Source organism: Sciurus carolinensis, chromosome 3 (assembly GCF_902686445.1).
Source record: "Sciurus carolinensis chromosome 3, mSciCar1.2, whole genome shotgun sequence".
NCBI classification, from domain to species: Eukaryota; Metazoa; Chordata; class Mammalia; order Rodentia; family Sciuridae; genus Sciurus; species Sciurus carolinensis.
The window spans coordinates 150,033,379-150,057,776 of NC_062215.1; the positions used below are offsets into that span (position 1 = coordinate 150,033,379).

At 36.7% G+C, this 24,398-nt stretch overlaps 1 protein-coding gene across 1 annotated transcript; it reads right to left on the minus strand.

Annotated features, from left to right (window-relative positions):
* Positions 1–20,860: 20,860 nt before the first annotated feature.
* On the minus strand, positions 20,861–23,808 carry LOC124981255 (pre-mRNA-splicing regulator WTAP-like). The gene is given in 4 exon segments (XM_047547499.1): positions 20,861–21,031; positions 21,034–21,599; positions 23,358–23,610; positions 23,613–23,808. Coding segments are annotated over 4 exon segments (1,185 nt in total). The 3' UTR covers position 20,861.
* Between the last annotated feature and the right edge of the window lie 590 nt (positions 23,809–24,398).

Genomic DNA, 24,398 nt, shown 5'->3' on the forward strand with positions numbered 1-24,398 from the left:
TTTCATTAAAAAAGTCCTGTGTTGTTTTTCTTACACTTGTTGTTTTTTTTTTTTTTAATATGCTTTTCCTGGAGATAGTGGTAGTTTGTTCATCTTAAATAAGATGCTGAATGAACACTTTAATACCTGAGAATTTTGACTAAAGATTTATGTGCAATTTGGAACCTGAAAGTTTTTAAGCATAATTACCAATATCTTCTATTTACATTTGGGAATGTACATGTATTTAGTACTCTGTAACTCAGTCAAGCATCAACATTTTAAAACAATGTGTATAACATGGTGTAAGTAATTATTTTTTCCTCTACCTCTATCATTGACATCATGGTGCCAAAATACATACAACTTTATGCATTAGGAATAATAATAGATATGATTAGAAGAGAGGGGATCATTAATTATTCCCCCACTTGCTTTCCCCCCTCCTTTATTCCATTCTATTCCTGGTTTTCAGAACCATAGAAAATCTTAATCTCTCCAGAGAGAAACTAAATTGGCTGTTGCCCATCAGCTAGTTTAGGCTTCAGACATCTAAAATGGTGTGTACCTTTTTGATACCTGAACAGCTGTAACTCAACTCAACCATAAGCACAAAACCTTAGTATACTTTTACCAGATACATTGTAGCTGTGAATTCCATTGTTATATAGTACAAGTTTTCATTGCTGACCAAATCATTAAAACTTTAGAAATAAAATCGTAATCTAAGAAAAAAAAACGTTAATGAATGCTAAAGGGATTCCTAAGAAAAACAAGGAAATTGTATGGTTAATATGGAAAACCTTTCAGAATGTGATCTAGTTATAAGAATAATAAAAGCCAGAGGACAGAATGGGAATCATATAGCAGGAGGGATTTTATTCTTAAATATATTTATTATAGTATAATTTATAACACAAAAAATTGCATATATTCAAAATACATAGCTTAAGTTTTGATATATGTTTACCGCTGTGAAACCATCACCATAATCAAGATAATGAACACATCCACCATCCCCTAAAGTTTTCTTGTACCTCTTGATAATACATCCTCTCTCCTCCTTACCCTGATGTGACCCTACCATCCCCAGAAAACCACTCTTCTGCTAGAGATCAGTGTGTTATAAATGAAATTGTTGTATGAACCCTTTTTGGTTTGGATTTTCTCACTTAGTGAAGTTATTTTGTGATTCATGTGTATTGTAGTGTATATAAATAGTTCATTCATTTCATTGCTAAGTTGTATTGCATTGTGTAACTATACCATAATATATTTACTCATTCATGTGACAGTGAACATTTGGGTTGTTATAGACTATTACAAATAAAGCTGCTGTGAACGTTTGTGTACAAGTCTTTATATGTACTTATGCTTTCATTTCTCTTACATAAATACCTAGTGGTGGAATGACTGGATCATATAATAGGTATTTATTTAACTTTTAAAAAAATATCTTTTCTAGTTGTCAATGGATCTTTAATTGATTTATTTATATTCAGTGCTGAGAATCGAACCCAGTGCCTCACATATGCTAGGCAAGTGCTCTACCACTGAGCCACAACCTCAGTCCTTTATTTGACTTCTTAAGAAACTGCCAACTAGTCGGTATGGTGGTGCACACCTGTAATCCCTGTGATACAAGAGGCTATGGCAGGAGGATTGCAAGTTTGGGGTCAGTCTCAGCAACTTAGTGAGACCCTAAGCAACTTAGCAAGACTGTCTCATAACAAAAAAACACTGTGGTTCATTGGTCAAGTACCCCTGGGTTCAACACTTGATACAAGAAAAAAAAAAGGAAAGAAAAAGAAAAGAAACTGCCAATTGATTTTGCTACGGCAATTATATAATTTTTACATTCCTACCAGAAGTGGGTTAGAAATCTCCATATCCTTCCAATACTTATTATGGATAGTTTTTTAGATTTTAGAGATTCTAAATGTGATTTTAATCTCCATTTCTCTAATGACTAATACAATTGAGCATTCTTTTATGTTTTACTTGCCATCTGTATCTTTACATTTTCCTTAGTGAGATATTTTTGTCTTTTATCCATTTTGTATTGGATTATTTCTCTTATTGGTGTGTGTGTGTGTGTTTTGCTGATGATTGAACTCAAGGCTTCATGCATGCTAGGCTAATGCTGTACCATTGAGCCACACCCACCACCTTGTTTTTCTTACTGAATTTTGTGGGGTTTTTTTGTTTGTTTAATTTTTTTCAGTTGTAGATGGATACAATACCTATTTTATTTTATTTTTATTTTTTTATGTGATGCTGAGGGTTACACATGCTAGGCAAGCGCTCCACCACTAAGCTACAACCCCAGCCCTCTTAATGAATTTTGAAAGTTTAAAAAAGCATATTGTAAGCCAGGCACAGTGGCACACATCTTTAATCCCAGCAACTCAGAAGGCTGAGGCAGGAGTATTGCAAGTTGGAAATCAACCTCTACAATTTAGAGACCCTATCTCAAAAAATAAAAAGGGCTTGGAATATATCTCAGTGGTAGAGTACCCTGGGTTCAATCCTGGGGTGGGGGACGGGAAGCAGGGGTGGATTCGAGTCCACTATCAGATACCTGATTTGCAAATGTTTTCACTCTCTTGGTAGTATCTTTCTAAGGGCGAAGTTCCAAACTGTGATTAAGTCTAATTATTTTCTTTATGTTTCATTCTTTTTTGTTGTATCTAAGAGATCATTGCTTAACCCATGGTCCCAAAAATATTTGATGTTTTCATCTAAGACCTAGATAACTTTAGATTTTATGTTTAAATCTATGAATTTTTTTAAAGAGACAGCATGTACCACCATACTTGGTTTCATGATCCATTTTGAGTTAAGTTTTGTATACATAGTACAAGGTATATATCGAAATTTGATTTTTTTATATATGAATAACCATTTGTTCCAACACAATTTTTTTTCTGCTGGAAAGATTATACTTTCTCCACTGAATTGCATTTGTACCTTTGACAGAAATTCATTAATTCTTGTTAATGTGAGTCAGTTTCTGTACTGTTTCTCTCCCATTGATCTATTTATCTGTCTCAATGGTTTTCAATTTGAGCAGTAGTTCTCAATCTTTTGACCCTGGGAACATTTGACAAAGTCTGGAGACAGGTTGAGTTGTTGTAGCTGGGGAGATACTCCTGTCTTCTGGTTGATAGAGTCAGACATGCTGCTAAACATCCTGCAATGTATAGGACAGCCCCCACAATAAAAAATTTGGCTCAAAATGTCAATAGTACTGACATTGAGAAACTACCTTAATGCAAAGACCTCATTCTCTTGATCACTGTAACTTTATAATGAGTCTTGAAGTCAAGTAGTATTAATCCTTGGCCTTTATTCTTCATTTTCAACTTTGTTCTGGCTATTCTAACTGCTTTGTATTTAGCTGTAAATTTTAGAATCACATTGTATGTTTCTTAAAAAAAAAAGATGAAAACTGGGGATGTAGCAGAGAGGTAAGAGTGCTTGCTAGCATGCACAAGGCCCTGGGTTTGGTCACTAGCACTGCAAACAAATAAAAAGCATGGTGAAATGTTGACTGGGATTATGTAGAATGAATATATACGTGAGATAATTGAAATTTTAATAATGCTAATTTTTCTCTGCAGTGTTTTATAGTTTTGTGTATGTATTTTATGTATCTTGTCAGATTTATTTCTAAGTATAGGTAGTGTTTTTAATTTCAATTTCTGATTGTTTATTGCTTTAGTATGTAGAAATGTAATGATTTTATATATTGATCTTGTACCATGCAAGTTTGTTAAAGTTTGTTTTGGAAGATTCTACCATATTTTCCACATGAACAATCATGTTATTTTACATCCTTATTTCCCATCCGAATCCCTCTATTTTTTTTTTTTCTCAATTGCTGCACTGATTGGAACCCAAAGTACAGTTTTGATAGAAATGGTAAGAGTAGACATCCTTGCCTTGGGGGAAATTATTCATTCTTTCACTGTTAAGTATGATGCTTTTTTTTTTCTGATTTTTTTCTTTATTGTAAACAAATGGGATACATGTTGTTTCTCTGTTTGTACATGGAGTAAAGGCATACCATTTATGTAATCATAAATTTACATAGGGTAATGTTGTTTGATTCATTCTGTTATTTTTTCCTTTCCCCCCCACCCCTCCCACCTCTCTTTTTCCTCTATACAGTCCTTCCTTCCTCCATTCTTAACCCCCTCCCTAACCCTAACTCTAACCCTAACACTAACCCCTCCCACCCCCCATTATGTGTCATCATCCACTTACTAGCGATATCATTCATCCTTTGGTTTTTTGAGATTGGCTTATCTCAGCATGATATCCTCCAATTTCATCCATTTGCCTGCAAATGCCATAATTTTATCATTCTTTATGGCTGAGTAATATTCCAGTGTATATATATGCCACAGTTTCTTTATCCATTCATCAATTGAAGGACATCTAGGTTGGTTCCACAATCTAGCTATTGTGAACTGAGCAGCAATGAACATTGATGTGGCTGTATCTCTGTAATATGCTGATTTTAAGTCCTTTGGGTATAGGCCAAGGAGTGGGATAGCTGGGTCAAATGGTGGTTCCATTCCAAGTTTTCTAAGGAGTCTCCACACTGCTTTCCAGAGTGGCTGCACTAATTTGCAGCCCCACCAGCAATGTATGAGTGTACCTTTCTCCCCACATCCTCGCCAACACCTGTTGTTGCTTGTATTCTTGATAATCGCCATTCTAATTGGGGTGAGATGGAATCTTAGGGTAGTTTTGATTTGCATTTCTCTTATTACTAGAGATGTTGAACATTTTTCCATATGTTTGTTGATTGTAGGTCTTCTTCTGTGAAGTGTCTGTTCATTTCCTTAGACCATTTGTCGATTGGGTTATTTGTAGTCTTGGTGTTGAGTTTTTTGAGTTCTTTATAGATTCTGGAGATTAGTGCTCTATCTGAAGTATGATTGGCAAAGATTTTCTCCCACTCTGTAGGCTCTTTCTTCGCATTGCTGATAGTTTCCTTTGCTGGGAAAAAGCTTTTTAGTTTGAATCTATCCCAGTTGTTGATTCTTGCTTTTATTTCTTGTGCTATGGGAGTCTTGTTGAGAAAGTCTGGTCCTAAGCCGACATGTTGAAGATCTGGACCTACTTTTTCTTCTATAAGATGCAGGGTCTCTGGTCTGATTCCGAGGTCCTTAATCCATTTTGAGTTTAGTTTTGTGCACGGTGAGAGATATGGGTTTAGTTTCATTTTGTTGCATATGGATTTCCAATTTTCCAGCACCATTTGTTGAAGAGGCTATCTTTTCTCCATTGCATATTTTTGGCCCCTTTGTCTAGTATGAGAAAATTATATTTATTTGGGTTTGTGTCCGTGTCCTCTATTCTGTACCATTGATCTACCTGTCTATTTTGGTACCAAAACCATGCCGTTTTTGTTACTATTGCTTTGTAGTACAGTTGAAGTTCTGGTATTGCAATACCCCCTGCTTCATTTTTCCTGCGAAGGATTGCTTTAGCAATTCTGGGTTTCTTATTCTTCCAGATGAATTTCATGATTGCTTGTTCTACTTCTGTAAGGTACATCGTTGGGATTTTAATTGGAATTGCATTGAATCTGTATAGCACTTTTGGTAGTATGGCCATTTTGACAATATTAATTCTGCCTATCCAGGAACATGGGAGATCTTTCCATCTTCTAAGGTGTTCTTTGATTTCTTTCTTTAGTGTTCTGTAGTTCTCATTGTAGAGGTCTTTCACCTCTTTTGTGAGATTGATTCCCAAGTATTTTATTTTTTTTGAGGCTATTGTGAATGGGGTAGTTTTCCTAACTTCCCTTTCTGAAGATTCATCACTTATGTATAAAAATGCATTAGATTTATGAGCATTGATCTTATATCCCGCTACTTTACTAAATTCATTTATGAGTTCTAAGAGTTTTCTGGTGGAATTTCCTGGTTCCTCTAAGTATATAATGATATCATCAGCAAATTGGGATAGTTTGTGTTCTTCTTTTCCTATTTGTATCCCTTTAATTTCTTTGGTCTGTCTAATTGCTCTGGCTAGAGTTTCAAGGACGATATTGAATAGGAGTGGTGAGAGAGGGCATCCCTGCCTTGTTCCAGATTTTAGGGGGAATGCTTTCAGTTTTTCACCATTTAGAATGATATTAGCCATGGGCTTAGCGTAGATGGCCTTTATAATGTTAAGGAATGTTCCCATTACCCCAGTTTTTTCTAGTGTTTTGAGCATGAAGGGGTGCTGTATTTTATCAAATGCTTTTTCTGCATCTATTGAAATAATCATGTGATTCTTGACTTTAAGTCTATTGATATGGTGAATTACATTTATTGATTTCCTGATGTTGAACCAACCTTGCATCCCTGGGATGAAACCCACTTGATCATGGTGCACTATCTTTTTAATGTTTTTAAGTATGCGATTTGCTAAAATTTTGTTGAGAATTTTTGCGTCGATGTTCATTAAGGATATTGGTCTGAAATTTTCTTTCCTCGATGTGTCTCTGTCTGGTTTAGGTATCAGGGTAATATTGGCTTCATAGAATGAGTTTGGGAGGGTTCCCTCCTCTTCTATTTCATGGAATACTTTGAAAAGTATTGGAATGAGCTCTTCTTTAAAGGTTTTGTAGAACTTGGCTGAGAAACCATCAGGTCCTGGACTTTTCTTTGTTGGTAGGCTTTTGATGACTTCTTCTATTTCATTGCTTGAAATTGGTCTATTTAAATTGTGTATGTCCTCCTCGTTTAGTTTAGGCAATTCATAAGTCTCTAGAAACTTGTTGTTGTTGATATCTTCGAAATTTTCTATTTTGTTGGAGTATAGATTTTCAAAATAGCTTCTAATTATGTTTTGTATTTCAGTCGTGTCTGTTGTGATATTTCCTTGTTCATTCCGAATTTTGGTGATTTGGGTTTTCTCTCATCTTCTCTTTGTTAGTGTGGCTAAAGGTTTATCAATTTTGTTTATTTTTTCGAAGAACCAACTATTTATTTTGTCAATTTTTTGTATTGTTTCTTTTGTTTCAATTTTGTTGATTTCAGCTCTGAGTTTAACTATTTCCTGTCTTCTACTACTTTTGGTGTTGGTCTGTTCTTCTTTTTCTAGGGCTTTGAGCTGTAGTGTTAGGTTGTTTATTTGTTGAGTTTTGCTTCTTTTATTGAATGCGCTCCATGAAATAAATTTTCCTCTAAGTACTGCTTTCATAGTGTCCCAGAGATTTTGATATGATGTTTCTTTGTTCTCATTTACCTCTAAGAATTTTTAAATTTCCTTTCTAATATCTTCTGTTATCCATTCATCATATAATAGCATATTGTTTAATCTCCAGGTGTTGGAGTAGTTTCTGTTTTTTACTCTTTCATTTATTTCTAGTTTCAATCCATTATGATCTGATAAAATACAAGGAAGTGTCTCTATCTTCTTCTATTTGCTAACATTAGCTTTGTGGCATAATATATGGTCTATTTTAGAGAAGGATCCATGTGCTGCTGAGAAGAAAGTGTATTCATTCACTCTTCATTGGATGGTATATTCTATAAATGTCTGTTAAGTCTAAATTATTGATTATGTTATTGAGATTTATGGTTTCTTTATTCAATTTTTGTTTGGAAGATCTGTCCAGTGGTGAGAGAGGCATGTTAAAATCACCTAGTATTATTGTATTGTGGTCTATTTGGTTTCTGAGATTGAGAAGGATTTGTTTGACATACATGGGTGAGCCACTGTTTGGGGCATAGATATTTATGATTGTTATGTCTTGCTGATTTATGGTTCCCTTAAGCAGTATGAAGTGTCCTTCTTTATCCCTTCTGATTAACTTTGGCTTGAAGTCCACTTTATCTGAAATGAGGATGGATACCCCAGCTTTTTTGCTGGGTCCATGTGCATGGTAAGTTTTTTCCCATCCTTTCACCTTTAGTCTTTGGGTATCTCTTTCTAAGAGATGAGTCTCTTGCAGGCAACATATTGTTGGATCTTTCTTTTTTATCCAATCTGCCAGTCTATGTCTTTTGGTTGATGAATTCAGGCCATTAATATTCAGGGTTATTATTGAGATATGATTTGTATTCCTGGTCATTTGACTCATTTTATTCATTTATTTGTTTATTTTTGACACCACTTGGTTCCTCTTTATTTGAGAGTTCCTTTAGGATAATTCCTCCCTTTGCTGATTTGCTTCTTTGTTTTTCATCTCTTCTTCATGGAATATTTTGCTGAGAATGTTCTGTAATGCTGACTTTCTTTTTGTATATTCTTTTAGCTTTTGTTTATCATGGAATGATTTTATTTCATCATCAAATATGAAGGTAAGTTTTGCTGGGTATATGATTCTTGGTTGTCATCCATTTTCTTTTAGGGTTTGAAAAATGTTATTCCAGGCCCTTCTAACTTTTAAGGTCTGGATTGAAAAATCTGCTGATATCCGTATTGGTTTCCCCCTGAATGTAATTTGGTTCTTTTCTCTCACAGCCTTTAAGATTCTGTCTTTATTCTGTATGTTAGGTATTTTCATTATAATGTGCCTTGGTGTGGGTCTGTTGTAATTTTGTGTATTTGGAGTCCTGTAAGCCTCTTGAACTTGATTTTCCATTTCATTCTTCAGATTTGGGAAATTTTCTGAAATTATTTCATTGAATAGATTGTTCATTCCTTTGGTTTGTTTCTCTAAGCCTTCCTCAATCCCAGTAATTCTCAAATTTGGCCTTTTCATCATATCCCATAGTTCTTCGAGATTCTGTTCATGATTTCTTACCATCTTCTCTGTTTGTTCGACTTTGTTTTCGAGGTTAAATATTTTGTCTTCAATATCTGAGGTTCTGTCTTCCAGGTGTTCTATCCTATTGGTTGTGCTTTCTATGGAGTTCTTATTTGGTTTATTGTTTCCTTCATTTCAAGGATTTCTGTTTGTTTTTTTTTTCAATATCTCTAACTCTTTATTGAAATGGTCTTTTGCTTCCTGCATTTGCTCTTTTAACTGTCGATTGGTGCGTTCATTCAATGCCTGCATTTGCTCTTTCATTTCATCGTTTGCTTCCGTTATCATGTTGATTATGTACATTCTGAACTCCCTTTCTGACATTTCTTCTGCCATGCTGTCATTGGATTTTATTGATGTAACATCCAGATTTGTTTGAGGCATTTTCTTCCCTTGTTTTCTCATGTCGTTCAGGTATCAGTGGACTGCAGAGATGTTGCAGATTTCCTCTATTGACTTATAATGTCCCTGAAGATTGCTAGTGTATCCCCTCTTATCCTTCAGTAGCCTGAAGTCTTAGAGGAAGTTGATACTGCGGTGTTCCCCTAGGAAGCTGCCTCTCTAGGGGTGGTGGTCTTCAGGTGGGGTATATTCCCTGTTAGTGGGCAGAGGTGCCTCTACTTGTTGACCAATGGTCATCCAAAGGGGAACTAGACTGCGGGCTGAGGCAAGGCCTGTTTGGGCCTATGTCTCTGGTTTTACCGTCCTTGTGGGAAAACCTCACCCGGTGGGGAAGACTCACCCGGTGGGGAGGTCTCGCTGGTCAGTTCCCCTCCTAGAGGTTCCCTTCAGTCCACAATTACCGCCTGGGCAGGGCAGCCTTCCCAGGCAACGTTCCCAGGGCCCTGGACCTACCTCCTGGGCCTGGGAGCCCTGCCCTTCGCAGACGAGTCTCCTTAGGTAGCCCCTCCTCAGAGAAGCTGCCCGCAGTCCTGGAACTTTCGCTCCGCCCCTCAGCTTGTCTCTGTGTAGCTCTTTCAAGAAAAGGTGCCTAGGTCCCCAGACCGGCCCGTGCTTTGCACCTAATCGCCTGGCTATGCGACCCCTCCTCTGGGCAGTCACTTGGAGCCTTGTACATATGCTCCAAGCCCCAGTGACCCGCCGCTTGTCTCTTCCTCCAGGCAGCCACCCGGTGTTCTGTGTGGGTGCTTGGAGACCAAGCAACTCACTGCGCACCTCCACCTCCTCAGGACAGCACCTCCCCGTTGTTCAGGCAGTTGCTGAGTCCAAATACCTCGCCGCCCAGCTCTTCCTCTGGCAGCCGCCGGAGCCCCGGAAGATTGCTCCAAAACCAAGCGGTGTGCTGCGTGGCCTCCTCTGTAAAGTTCCCCGCTTTCCGAGTTCACTGCTCCAGCGGGGGGAGGTGTGTCTTGCCGCCTGGGCAGGGCAGCCTTCCCAGGAAAGTTCCCAGGGGCCCGGACCTACCTCCTGGGCCTGGGAGCCTCACCCTTGTAGACGAGTCTCCTTAGGTTGCCCCTCCTTAGAGAAGCTGCCCGCAGTCCTGGAACCTTCGCTCCGCCATTTTTTTGCTCCGTTTTTTCGCTCCGCTTCGCTGTCCGTGTTTACCGCTCCAGCGGGGGGAGGGGCGTCTCGCCGAGCCACTCTACTTCACAAAGTTCCCTGCGTTCCGGGGCTACCGCCCCATCCGGGACGCCTCCCAACGGGAGAGACTCACCTGGCGGCTTTGAGTTGGTCCCAAGTCACTCACTATCTCCTCTTTTGAATCTTGAGTCCTGGAGCAACATGAAATGCAGCCACCCTCTAGTCTGCCATCTTGAAAAACCCCATTTTCATTTAATGTTATGATTGATATATTTGGGGTTGAACTCTAGTATCTTAATTTATTTTCTCTTTTCCCATTTTCTCTTTGTTCCACTTCTTTTTCTGCTTTCTTTTGGTGTCATTGAGTTTTGTTTTTAGATTTGGGATTGAACCCATATGCACTTTACCGGTAAGTTACATCCCAAGTCCTTTTTATTTTTATTTTGAGACTGGATTTCACTAGGTTTCTGAGAGTATTGCTAAACTGCTCAGTTTGGACTTCTGGTCCTCCTGCCTCAGCCTCTTGAGTCACTTTGCACTTTGTTTATTGAGCTTTTTAATGATTTATTTTTACCTCCTTTGTTGATATGGTAGCTATAAATTGTTTTGATTTTTTTGTTTTGATTTTTTAATACTTAAATGTCTGAGTATACATCTTTGACATCATAGTATACTATCAAGTACTATTGCACCTTTGTACACACAGTATAAGAATCTTTTTCTTCCATTTTCCCCATTCTTAACCTTTGTGCTATTGTTACCATACATTTTATTTCTACGTTTCTTATAAACCTTATGATACATTGTTATAATTTTATGCTTTGAATAGTCAATTATCTTGTAAAGAAAATAATAAGGAAAAAATATTTATATTTACCCCATAGCCATCATTTCTGATGTTCTTCTCTCCATTGTATAGATCTGTGTTTCTGTTGTCATTTTTCCTTTTGATTAAAGAACTCATTTATCATTCTTTGTTGTGTAGCTCTGTTTCTTATGAATTCTTTCAGGGTTACCATATCTTTAAAAGTCTTTATTTTGCCCTCTTTGTAACAGCAACATTTTAGGATGACTAGTGAACAACAAATTTATATTATTCTCAAAACATGTCATTCAAACTCAATGTCTTTGAGTTTTTTCCAAAATATGAATTAAATTGACAAGGATAAAGAACTTGATAAGCCAGAAAATAACCATACCTAGAGATTTCTCTTTCAAAATCTTTGTGCATTCTATCACTATTTGTCCCCAGTCTCTTTTTAATTCTATATAATTTATGCTTGATAAGTTTAAAAGTCCAAATTATTACCAGATTATTAAACTTTTGTCTTGCATAATCACACAGAAGGATAAGAAGCATTTTGCTTCATTATGTGTGTGTTCTTACTGTGCTGATGGGTTTGAGAAGAAAAATATATGTCTTCTTTGTATATATTTTTCATATTAACTTTCATTTTAATTGCTTTCTTCTTCACCTTTTTATTAGTTAGCGTTGGTTTGACTTTGGTGGGGTAAAGTTTTATGTGGGTTTGGTTTGGTTTGGTCTCACACTTTTTTGTACCTTGATTTTTGTTCCTTTTATCACCCTTTCTCATTACCCCTTATTACTCTCTTCCACCCAAATAGCTAAAATTTCCTGTTCCCTCTTCCTCTCCTTTATTACTTTTATTTTTTCTCCTTTTTCTTTGGAGATATCATCTGCTACCCACCTCCTGCTTCTCTGTTCACTTTTTCAATATTTCAGACATTCTCTTGCCTTTTTAACCTATTTTCTCTTCACTTAATGAACTGTAATTCCACTATCTGACAGAATCATATAATAATTATGTATTTCCTGTACCATTCTTATTGTTGAGATTATTAATATAGTGGATGATGTAGTAGACAACTGCTACTTAATATCTGATCTAGTTCATGGTTGTTTAATGCTTTAAATGCTGACCCCACCATTCCTCTGTGGGTCATCATAGACACCAGACATTTATTTAAAGGCTGTGTGTTGGTGGCTTACATTATTGCTATTCCTTCCCACCCCCCAACCCCACCCCACCCCCGCTTCAAGAGGGGCTAGGAAGTAATGGGAGTCTTCAAGTTCCCAAAGTAGAGATCCTGCTGCTGAGCAGCACTCACAACTCAGTCAAGTAAGAGGGAATCTCAGCCCACACACAAACTAGCCCCACTCAGGCCTCAACAATACTTCAACACACAGAATAAGGAAGACAATACCCCAAAACCAACAACCAGGTCCCAAGTAAGAACAACCAGAGTGGGTTCACAGTTCCCACTCCTGGACATCTATTCATATACCAAAGACCAAATGATTTCTCTGACAAGTGCATGACAATATATAATGAGGTGGGGGTGGTGTGAGGAAGAGAAGAATGAAGGAACTTTGGATGGTGTGGAGGAAATTGGAGTGGGAGGGGGTGAGGGACAGAAAGATAGGAGAATGAAACAATATTACCCTATGTAGATGTATGATTACATGAATGGTATGAATGGTGTGAATCTACATTGTGTACAACCATAGAAATGAAAAGTTGTACCCCATTTGTGTAGAATGAATCAAAATGCAGTCTGTAAAAATAAAAAAGATTTTAATAAAAAAAAATTCTTGTAGGCAAAAAAAAAAAAAAGAAAAAGAAAAGTTCCAGAACAAAAAAGATTTCTACACACAAAAAGACAGGCAGAAGAGAAGAAGAGGAATCCATCTCTACTGATGCACAAGTCCAAGACCTCTGAAAACACAAGGAAACAGGCAAACAAATTTCCTCCCAAAATTCACAATCCCCCAACAAAGGATCTCACAGATATGAAAGTGAATGCAATTCCAGAGAAAGACTATAAAAAACTGAGTACTAAAATGTTCAATTAACTAAAATATCATCTAAAGAACAAATTCAAAGTGCAAATACAGATGATGAAAATATTTCAATAAAGACAATTATTGAAAAGACATCAGAACTCTTAGAAATAATGAATCAAATTAAAAATTCACTCAAAAGTATCACCAAGAAATTAAGATTGTATACAAAGTAGAACATCAAACTTTGAAGACAGAGTTTCAGGCCTTGAAGACAGTGTGTATGAATTTGAATACTCAGTATACAACAAGGAAAAAAAATACAAGACCATGATCAAGGGCTGGGTTGTGGCTCAGTGACAGAGTGTTTGCCTAGCACGTGTGAGGCCCTGGATTCAATCCTCAGCACCACACAAAAAAATAAATAATATAAATGTATTGTGTCCATCTACCAAAAAAAATTAATAAAAAAAAGAGCATGATTAAAATGTACAAGAACTTGGGCTAGGGTTGTGGCTAGAGCACTTGCCTGGCATGTGTAAGACACTAGGTTTGATCCTCAGCACCATGTAAAAATAAATAAAAGTTATTATTTCCACCTACAACTAAAAAATAATTTTTAAAGAAATGTATAAGATCTCTGGGAAAGCATCAAGAGAACAAGCCTGAGAGTCACAGGGGTAGAAGAGAACATGGGAAATAGAAGTAAAGGCATTAAGAACATTTCAGTCAGACAATAGCAGAAAAATGTTCCCATATCAGAAATGAGATAGATGGGCTTGGGTTATGGCTCAGTGGTAGAATGCTTGCCTAGCATGTGTAAGGCATTGGGTTCAATTCTCAGCACCATATATAAATAAAGATCCATCAACGAATAAAAAATTTAAAAAAAAAATGAGATAGACATCCACATACAGAATGCATATAGGATCCCAAATAGATAAGATCAAAACAGAACCTCTCCAAGACACATTATAATCAAAATGCCTAATAGAAAGGAAGGAAAGAATATTAACCGCTTCAAGAGAAAAACATTAGGTCACATTCAGAGGTAAATCAGTGTTTCACCTCTGACTTTTCAACTCAGTTCCTAAAATCAAGGAGGTCCTGAAATGAGATGTTCTAAGCTGTAAAAGAAAAAAAAAATTGCCAGCCAATATTGCTGTATTCAGTAAAGCTATCAGAATCAATGAGGTGGCAAGGCTGGATGTTCATTGCTTATGCTGTTGTGCTTTTCCTTGGGTCAAGGGCTGAGGGTTGTTAAGTTCTACTTCTTTGTTTCTCACCAAACTGACAGCCATTATGGCCAGGAGCCAAAGTAGTTGTAGTAACTCCCAGCTTCCCTTCTCAGTGTTGCATGGGATATACTGGGGAGTGTTGATATATGATATACTTCCAGAGTGGGGCTAGTGCAAAGTTCTAAATTGGAAGTTCAAGTAGGTGGGGTTTAGTCTTGGCTAACCTTCAGAACTGTGGTGGTGGGTACTTGAGATTCATTCCCCCATACCCTGTTGCTAGGCAGATGCCAATCGCTGAAAATCACAGGAATCAGACCTAGAATGCTAGATACATCTGTCTGGCCAGTTTACTGGTATCTTTCCAGTTGTTCATATGGATCTCCACCAACAAAAGGAGTGCCCTCTTCTCTATCCAGAGTTTGGATCACCCCAGGCACAATCCTCTCTGTGACTGTTTCAATCACTCTGGTCCAGGCACACTATGGACCCCACAATAATAAACTGCTGGGTCAAGTTGGCAACTTCTTTTATGAGTTCCCAATCTACCCCTTCTGCTTGCTACTATCCAGTACTTCAAAATGGTTCCCTCTGCCGCAGTGACTCTGGTTCCCAACATACTCTCCACCTGTGGGCCAAGTGATTTTGGTCACTTTTCACTGAAGAACTTTCTGCGGGGCATGGTGGGCATGCCTGTAATCCCAGCGGTTTAGGAGGCTAAGGCAGGAGAATCACAAATTCAAAGCCAGTTTGAGCAACTTAGTGAGGCCCTAAGCAACTTTTTATTTTTTATGTGTAGGAAAGCTACTGATTTTTATATGTTGATCCTGTGTCTTGCTACTTTTCTGGGTTTATCAGTTCTAAGAGATTTTGTTGAACTCTCTAGGGTTTTCTATTCATAGAATCTCATAGTCTGTAAACAGGGATAATTTGACTTCCTCCTTTCCTATTGTATCTCTTTTATTTTGTTCTCTTGTTTTATTGCTCTGGCCAATGTTTTCAGTACTATAGTGAATAAAATTGGTGAGAGTGGATAGCTTATCTTGTTCATGATCAATTTAGAGGAAATGTTTTCAGGTTTTCCCTATTCAGCATGATATTGATTATGGGTTTGTCATATACAGTGTTTATTAAGGGATATTAAATTTTACAAAAGACTTTTTCTATATCTATTGAGATGATTATGTGATTTTTGTCCTTGATTCTATGTGGTATATTTATTGATTTGTATATGTTGAACCAGCTTTGTATCTGTGGAATGAAACCAACTTGATCTTGGTGTATTTTTTTATGTTGAATTTGACTTATTGTTTTGCAGTTATGTTCATCAAGGATATTGGTCTATAGTTTTGTCTATAGTTTTATTTTTGTTGATGTTTTATCAGGTACTGGTAGCAGGGTAATGCTGGATTTTTATAATGAATTTGGAAAAGTTCCTTTCCTTCCAATTTTTTTTAGATGTTGATAGACCTTCATTTTATTCATTTTATTTATATGTGGTGCTGAGAATCAAACCCAGTGTTCACACATGCTAGGCAAGCTCTCTACCACTGAGCCACAAACCCAACCTTCCTTTCAATTTTATGGAATAGTTTAAGGAGCATTGTATTAGATCTTCTTTTTAAACATTTTTTTTTTTTAGTTGTAGATGGACACAATACCTTCGTTTTATTTTTTTATTTTTATGTGGTGCTGAGGATTGAGCCCAGTGCCTCTCACATGCTAGGCAAGCGCTCTACCACGGAACCACAAACCCAGCCCAAGGTCTTTTTTTTAAAGTTTGATAAAATTTGGCAGTGAATCTGACTTGTCCTGGGCTTTTCTTTATTGGGAGATTTGTTATTACTGCTTCTATATCATTACTTGTTATTGATCTATTTAGGATATATATATATATATATATATATATATATATATATAAAATTTTACAAAAGACTTTTTTTCTATATCTATTGAGATGATTATGAAAATTGAAACAAGAGGATATAGATATATCTTGTTTCAATTTTCAGCAGGGCATATGTGTTTAGAGCTTTTTCCATTTCTTCTAAATTTTTCAATTTATCAGCATATTTTTTCAAAATAATCCCTACAATCCTCTAAATTTCAGTAGTATCTATTGTAATACCCCCTTTTCACCTCTTAATTTTATTTGGTCTTCTCTTTCTTTTGGTTAGTTTCAGTAAGGGTTTGTCGATTTGGTTTTTCTTTAAAGAAAAAAAAAAAAACCAACTCTGTTTCATTGGTTCTTCATCTTGTTCTTTTAGCTTCTGTTTTATTTATTTCTGTTCTGATATTTATTACTTCTTTTCTTTTTCTTATTTTGGGCATATGCTTGTGTTTTAAGGCCTTGAACATAGGCAAAATTCTTGAAGGGAGGAAGACAGTCAGTCATGAAGAGACCATGCATAGCAGTGCAGTCAGGAAACTGCAAGATTGGGAGATGCCTGCTGTGTTTAAGATCAACAAGAAAGCTAATGTGTCTGAGTGGAGTAAGAGGTGAGAGCATACTGGCAAGGGAGATCACAGATATAGTAAGGAGTCAGATCATGTATGGTTTTACAAGTCATTATAAAGGATTTGGCTTATACTGAGTGGAAATGGGAAGCCATTGCTGAGTTTTGAGCACAGGAATGACATGTTTTGATTTATTTTTTGAAAAATAAGCTTGCCTTGTGTCAAAAAAAAAAAAGGTTTTATGGTTTATATGGTTTATTCTTTCCCTCTATTAGATGATAAACTCTTCAGAGGCATGGATATTTGTCCTTTTTTGTTCATTGGTACATCAAAGTGGCAGATGTTTAGAAAATATTTTTGAATGAATGGCCATTCACATGTAAGATTTTTCAAGTGACTATATAGAAAATAAATGAAAAGACACCTAAAGGAGATGGGAAATTTGTTGAAGGGAGAGAATTGCCCAGGAAATTTTTAATACAGGTAAAAGGGGAGGAATCTAGTCCCTGAGTAAAGAAAGGCCCATGGATACTTCATCTGTGGCTAGATGACAAAAAAAATTCCATGGTTAAAGATGCAAGATTAAAGGTGAGTATAGGTGAGAGCTTGTGACACTTCTGAGTGCTTCAGTTTTCTTAGGAAAATAAGGAGTGTCTTTCAGTAAAAGTAAATGTGGGTGCAAGCGGGGAGAGGTCATGTGAGATTGAGGAGAAAAGAGAAGGTATAAGATACCTAGAAGAGGAGTTAGGTTTGTGGCTCAGTGGTAGAACCACATGGTAGAACCAAGTGGCCTTGCATGTGTGAGGGACTGGGTTCAATCCTCAGGACCACATAAAAATAAATAAAATAAGGGTATTATATCTACAACTAAAAAATATTTTTAAAAGAATATGTCTAGAAGAGTAGGAGAGTGAATAGGAAAGTATATTAATACTTCCACTGGGTTCGAGGTTCACATTCATAAATTTAAAATATGATCAGTCAGCATGGATTGTATGTTTTTCTCCAATCATGATTAAAGCAACTGAGGATTTACTGTGAGGTAGGACTTTGCTCAGCCTGGCATGATGGCACATGCCTGTAATCCCAGCTACTCAGGAGACTGAGGCAGAAGGATTGGGATCAGTCTAAGCAATTTAGCTAAAACCTATCTCAAAAAATAAAAAAGGGCTGGGGATGTAGCTCAGTGGTAAAGCATCTCCTGAGTTCCATTCCTAGTACTGGGGAAAAACAAAACAAAACAAAGCAAAAAACCTTTGCTTAATCTCAGTCTTGTCCCCTACTTTGAAACTAATCTTAAATTAGATCCAATGGGGAAAAAAACTTGTAAATATTATGCCTCTGACTAACAGCTGTGAGACACTGCTAAGACCATCAAGGTTAATATTTTTCCCTCACTTCAATAAGCAAAAAATTCAACAGGTTGCTTTATCAACAGGTTATTTTGGAAATATTTTAAAGAAGCCAGCATTTGATGATCTTATAGCTCCCATCAAATTCTGATCAAGACCTCCTAAGCACTCTACTTGGAAACTGTTTTTTTCTAAATTCATTTGAGTCTCCTGCACAGGGTCTCTCCAATGACAATGATGAGGTAAGTTCAAATTGGGTTTGAACTTTGATTTCTTATTTTTCAATGAACACTCTAAATTCTAACACTCCAAATTTTTCATTAGTGAGTACTACCTAGGAAAAAAAAAAACCTTTTCTTTACAATAAAAACAGAATAAAAAGATGGTGGGTGTGGGGAAGAGAATGAGAAAATGTAGGTCAGTGTACCAAGTTGAAGTTAATGTGAGATGAATAAATTTAGAGATCTAATGAACATGAGGACTATATAGTTAATAATATTATGTTTTATTATTGTTAATTTGCTAAAAGGGTAGATTTAGGTACTCTATCACAAAGAGAGAGAAAGAGAAGAAAAAGAAAGGTATGAGATGATGCCATGTTAATTTCCTTGACTGTAATTTCACTATGTGTATGTATATCAAAATAAGCATATAAAAACATCATATTGAATATTTTAAATATATACAATAAAAAAGAAATGTTTTCTTAAAATTCAGTAATTAACTGGATTTTAAATTTGAAAAACTTTCATTTTGACAAAAATTTGCATTATTACTGACAGTACTACTGTTTATCTTTTTTCAAATAAATGAGATGCAGCTCAGAGCATGGGTTTTAATTGCAGAAAGTGATCAATAAATATTACATATTAATAATATTAACTATTCCTATTCATTTCTATTTATATGGCATTGTCCCATGATTATAATTTCTTTCTTTTTTTTTTTTTTTGCGGTACTGGGGATTGAACTCCGGGCCTTGTGCTTGCGAGGCAAGCACCCTACCAGCTGAACTATCTCCCCAGCCCCCATGATTATAATTTCTATCAAATAATCATTTGGCCTGAGGAGGAGAGTTCACAGTTGAATAACAGATAAACCACCTGATTCCCATTCTAGACTACCAAAAAACATAAATGACCAGTCCTTATGAGGTGAAGAAAGCAAGGAAGGAAGATCATCTTTGTCAGTTTCATAGAATTGAGTCAAATTCAAATTAAATTTGGATGTTACAATAAACAAACCAATTTATTATTTATTTATCTTATTTCTTCATTTTGCATAGAATCGAGGATGGCTGTGGGCTTAGATTTTCAGTCTTCTCTTCAAAGTGACATCATTTGTACAAACTTTTGTCTCAGGTCATACGTGAATATCTCATCAGAACTTTGCTTGCCCTTGTTTTATTTTGCCCTTGAAATTCTAGTTTTCATGGTGGTGGTGAGGGATTCCCCAAGATTCAACATACCCAATTTGACTGACTATTGTCAGACTAATGGGTTTATCTTCAGGGTAGGTCTATACTTTCTCTGAACTGGACTCATATCTCACATGTATTTAAACTAAAATCAAGATGCATATTCTTAACTTTCTAGATGATATAAGTATTTTGAATTAAAATGGTTGCTTTGGGGAAATTTTGATATGAACTCTTAGGGGACAATTTGGAGCAAAAAAGAATCAATATCCCAAGTATCCAGTTGTGTACATTTTAGGCAAGAGGAAATGTCCATAATACATTTAGATTATGACATTATCTCTGAAAGATTGTTTGACCAAGGGAAGAGAAAAAATGTGAAATATTAAAACTATCTCTTTTAGATCCCTCAAAATCGCAATTTGAACATAATATTCTTTATCCTTCTATTCCTCTTTCCTGTGTGTTCCTCCATTTCATTCTACCCCATCACCTGATTTTTCTCCCTTTCCTTTCAAAACTTCATGAGGAGATGGTCTTGTTGATTTAAAAGAGAAAGAATAGTTTCTTTAAGATGGAAGACACCTTCCCCTCTCATTTCCATACTTCAAATATTAATAATTCCTTACTTTTTATTTTTATTTTTTTTTTAAGAGTTACAGTAAAAATCTTTATTTAGGTTTGGTCAGTACAGGTAAGATATACTGGAGTCACAGAGCAATATGCATTAACAGGATACAACAGTTCATAAAAATTGAGTTAACTATGCACACAAACATCTTAAACATTCAGTCACCTAAAGAGAAAATGCACAGATGTATGGTGGAAAAAACTGTATCTAACACTGAAACTACTACAGGATTCCATCAACAAGTTCAACTCTTAGTGATAAAATCTATGATACTGGGCAAACTTGGCAGTCATAAACCCACATCTACTCTAACAAGTCTGAATGGTGCGGAAGTATTTAACAGCATGAGGAAGAATGCCCTTACACAGCACGGGTTCTAGAGATACAGATTTATACAGACATCATTGTGTTATACTTTAAGATTTCCATTTACAACTTCACATTAACTCATATAAAAATAACTTGACCCTACACAAAATGTCCTTTTAGCAACATTCAAAGTAATTAACTGTTACAATTTCCAAAGTGGCAGAGGTATTGAAGCAAGGGAAAAAAAAAGTGGGGGGATCAAACAAAACAAAAACACACCCATAAAAAGGCAAGTTGTGACAAAGTATGCATCAATTTTCTGGATAGTATCCTCTCCAAAATTAAATGACACTATAAAAATTTGCTGGAAAAATATTACAAAACTGAACCCTGCACATTTACACTTGAGTCCAAGCCATTCTGGATGTGGCGGGAACCCACAGTTGGGTTACCTTTCCCACTCACTGCTTTCTCCTCTTGAGGGTCATGATTGGAGTCTGTGTCATTTGAATGGTGTGTGAGAGAATTTTCACTGCCCATGGGAGGTCTACACTTTCATACCCCGCACTGAGTTGGTTTACATAACGACTACCTCCTCTGCCAGTTCTCTCCTCTGAGCTGTTGGAGGTCTTATTACTGTTCCCTGGAGAAGAAGGAAAGTCATCCTCTGTTGTGTTCCCCTCCCTGTGAAATCCAGACCCAGACGTCCTCTGACAGGAGGAGCTGCCATTGCTTGGTCCGTTTGCCAGACGACTGCAGTCTTTACTTGTGGCCTCTGCCTGTTCTACGGGTTCAGAAGATATAGTCCTGCTGGTACTTGGGGCTGAGGTTTGAGACTGCTGCTGCTGGTGGTACTGGGCCAACTGCTGGCATGTCTCCTTCAGTTGCTGCTGAAGAACTGGAATGGTACTCTGCATACTTTCTACTTTGTCAAGTTGAATGATGAAGTCATTCAGTTCATCCTGACTGCTTTTAAGTTCCTCACTATATTTCTTCTGTAAAGGCAACTCTGCTACAAGCTGTGCAATACGACCCTGGGACAGTTGCCTTCCAAGCTCTTGGTTTTCCTGGATAAGCATTCGACACTTTGCCATTAACTTTTTGCCTGTTTGGAATTGATTTGAATGATTAAGAGAGAACTTAAGTCAACCTTGTTAAAACTGCACTTAAACGCTGAGACAAGCTGGAACATTTATCTTCCGCTCATCTCAGACTCCATTATCACCAAGTGAAAATTCAAATTGGTGACTTACACAATGTTCTGACGAAAAAAATTCACCTCCAGGATTGGATGGAAGCATGAAGAAAATAATGCCTCATTTATCTAAATGATCAAATGAATTTTGCTAGAAATGGTCACTATACCTTTTTTCAATTCACAAAATGTCTCAGTTAGGCCAGCCCATAGTTCCAACACATTGTGTCCCCAGTCTTCTGGCAGACACCCTGTGAGATTGTCCCACATTAATTTCTACTACAATATCCTGGGACAAAGCGTCAAAAAGTAACAAGTATCAAGTCTCCTTGTCTTTTATGGTACCAGATGAAATAAAGTAGGTCTTTTAAAAAATGAGATAGAGGGCTGGGGAGATAGCTCAGTTGGTAGAGCGCTTGCCTTGCAAGCACAAGGCTCTGGGTTCAAATCCCCAGCACCACAAAAAAAAAAAGAGATAGACTTTTCCTTCACTTTGAAGAGCACAGCAACAATTTTCCAAAATGAATCTGCTCTCCACAGCCCCCCAAAATTAAAAATGTTAAGAATACAACAAAATCATAGTATTCCTTGAACTTAAAAAAAAAAAAAAAAAAAAAAAAAACACTATTCCAAGGCACATTTAATTTAATGTCAAGAGTGTAATACAAAAGTTCCAAATACAATGAAGGAACACATTCCCCCATTAACACCAACAACAATGCTCTTTTGACATGTGCCTGTTGAACAGGATGGGGTTTCACAAAGTTCACTACTGGAAAAAAACAATGCAGTGAGTCTCAGCCAATATCCTTATACAATCTAGTTGTGAAATGAATGTTTATAATGCTTCAAACAGTTTAAACCTGAAGTTGGATACCACACCTTCATGTTTGTACAGTCGTCAGTTAAGATTGTCTAGTTTTTGCAACCAAAGATCAAATCAATGATGAAAACCGCATTGATTTAAGGCTCTGTTATGTGATATAGAGCCCTAAGCTAAATGGTTAGATATATGCACTACTTGTTCGGACATCTGTTATTTTATTTTCTCGTGACTATTAAAGTTGGTTCTCAGCAACAAACCCTTTAAAGGCAAAATCACCTCATTTGAGTTTTGACCCAGAAGTTCAACAACAATCACGAAGTCCATAGTCTTATTGGCAAAACTGATACACAATGTCTCTAAGTCATTATGCTCAAGGTTAAGAGCGATGCATATTCCGTTTTTACATTTTACTGGAATTTTACATGTTCAATTCATGGTTTTAAATCTCTAGGTTTTCAATCCTCCAAACTGTCTGAAGACACAGTGTGCCACAGACTTAAGACTTCTGTTTCTCCCTCTATTTTCTTCAAACAGAAACATTTCTCAGGTGTCTACATGTTCTAGAAGGGGAATTTTTCGGAGATGGCCTCTTCTTCGGAATAGCCCTATGACATCAGGCCTCAGAAGCAAGGGGAAGGGGAAGAGAAAAAACCTGAAACAAGGTTCATCTGGTAAGTTTTACATTAACCATTACAAGCTGCACGGTATAAGAATGTGTTTTTTTTTTTTTTTTTTTTTGGCTCAAAAAGTCTGAGTCTTGGTATGGAAACGAGTACATGGCTGTCCCACCACAGTTTTCTCATAGTGGGACTCTCAGGGAAGTCTTGACTGGGTAGTATGATTTGTTTACCTATCAGGCGTAAACTTCCAGGCACTCAGTTCATTTTGGGCTTGTTCCAGTTTGTCATTAGTCTGTTCCAGTTCGCCTTTCATTTTTAGGAAAAACAAGTTGATCCCTGGGTCTACCATTGTTGATCTCAGTTGGGCGACACTCGGCTGCTGGATTTGCTTGAGGTACTGAATTTGAGTAGTACTCTCTTGCATCTCTTGTTCCTTGGTCGCTGGTCGCATTACAAGGATGTTTTCCCTGCGTGCAGACTCTGCTGCTGTTGCTTTAGTTTTTCTTCAGACTCCGTTAAGCCTGTTACATCATTTGAGTTAAGATCTGTGTACTTGCCCTCCAAAGCTTGAACATAAGCTTCATATTGTTTCCATCTTAGAATCAACTCATCTCGTGCCATAACTTTGAAGTCTGTTTCACTGAGTCGAACCTTTTTTGGAAGAGGTTCTTCGCTGGTCATCTTGAATCCTACCTCTCCAGGCCGCGGCCGCGCGGGCGCCGCCAGTCACAAGGACCTAGGCCCAGCCGCCGGCCCTGCCGCGCTCCCAATTCCTTACTTTTTAAATCACACAAATCAAATTGTCAAGGGTCTGGGTTAATGTTTAAACTAGTTGTATTGACTGTTTTGTGTATGTGTTTGAGCTCATGTGCACTTATATCAATAAAGGATTTCCTCCATCTTAACTTTTCACTCTCCTTAATTAAGGAAAGATAATTAACCTTTTATAGTGATAACATTGTATTTGACTTTAGTTATTTCACTTTTTTTCTTTGTTTCTCTTCCCTTTCCTCTCCTTTAGGAAGCTTTAAAGACTAACTGATGAAAAATTATTCTGTCATTATGTGTTTAGGAATATCTACTGAAGAAAAGAAAGAAAAATCAATAAGATGCTTTATGTTTGTTTAATTGCTTTTTAAAAAGATACGTTTCTGATTAAAACTACAAGATAAGAAGAAAGGGCTTAGTAACAAGATAAAAGACTTTCAAACAGGAATTAAATAATTTTTAAAAGACAATTCTATGTATAAATACAAAGCTTATATGTCATG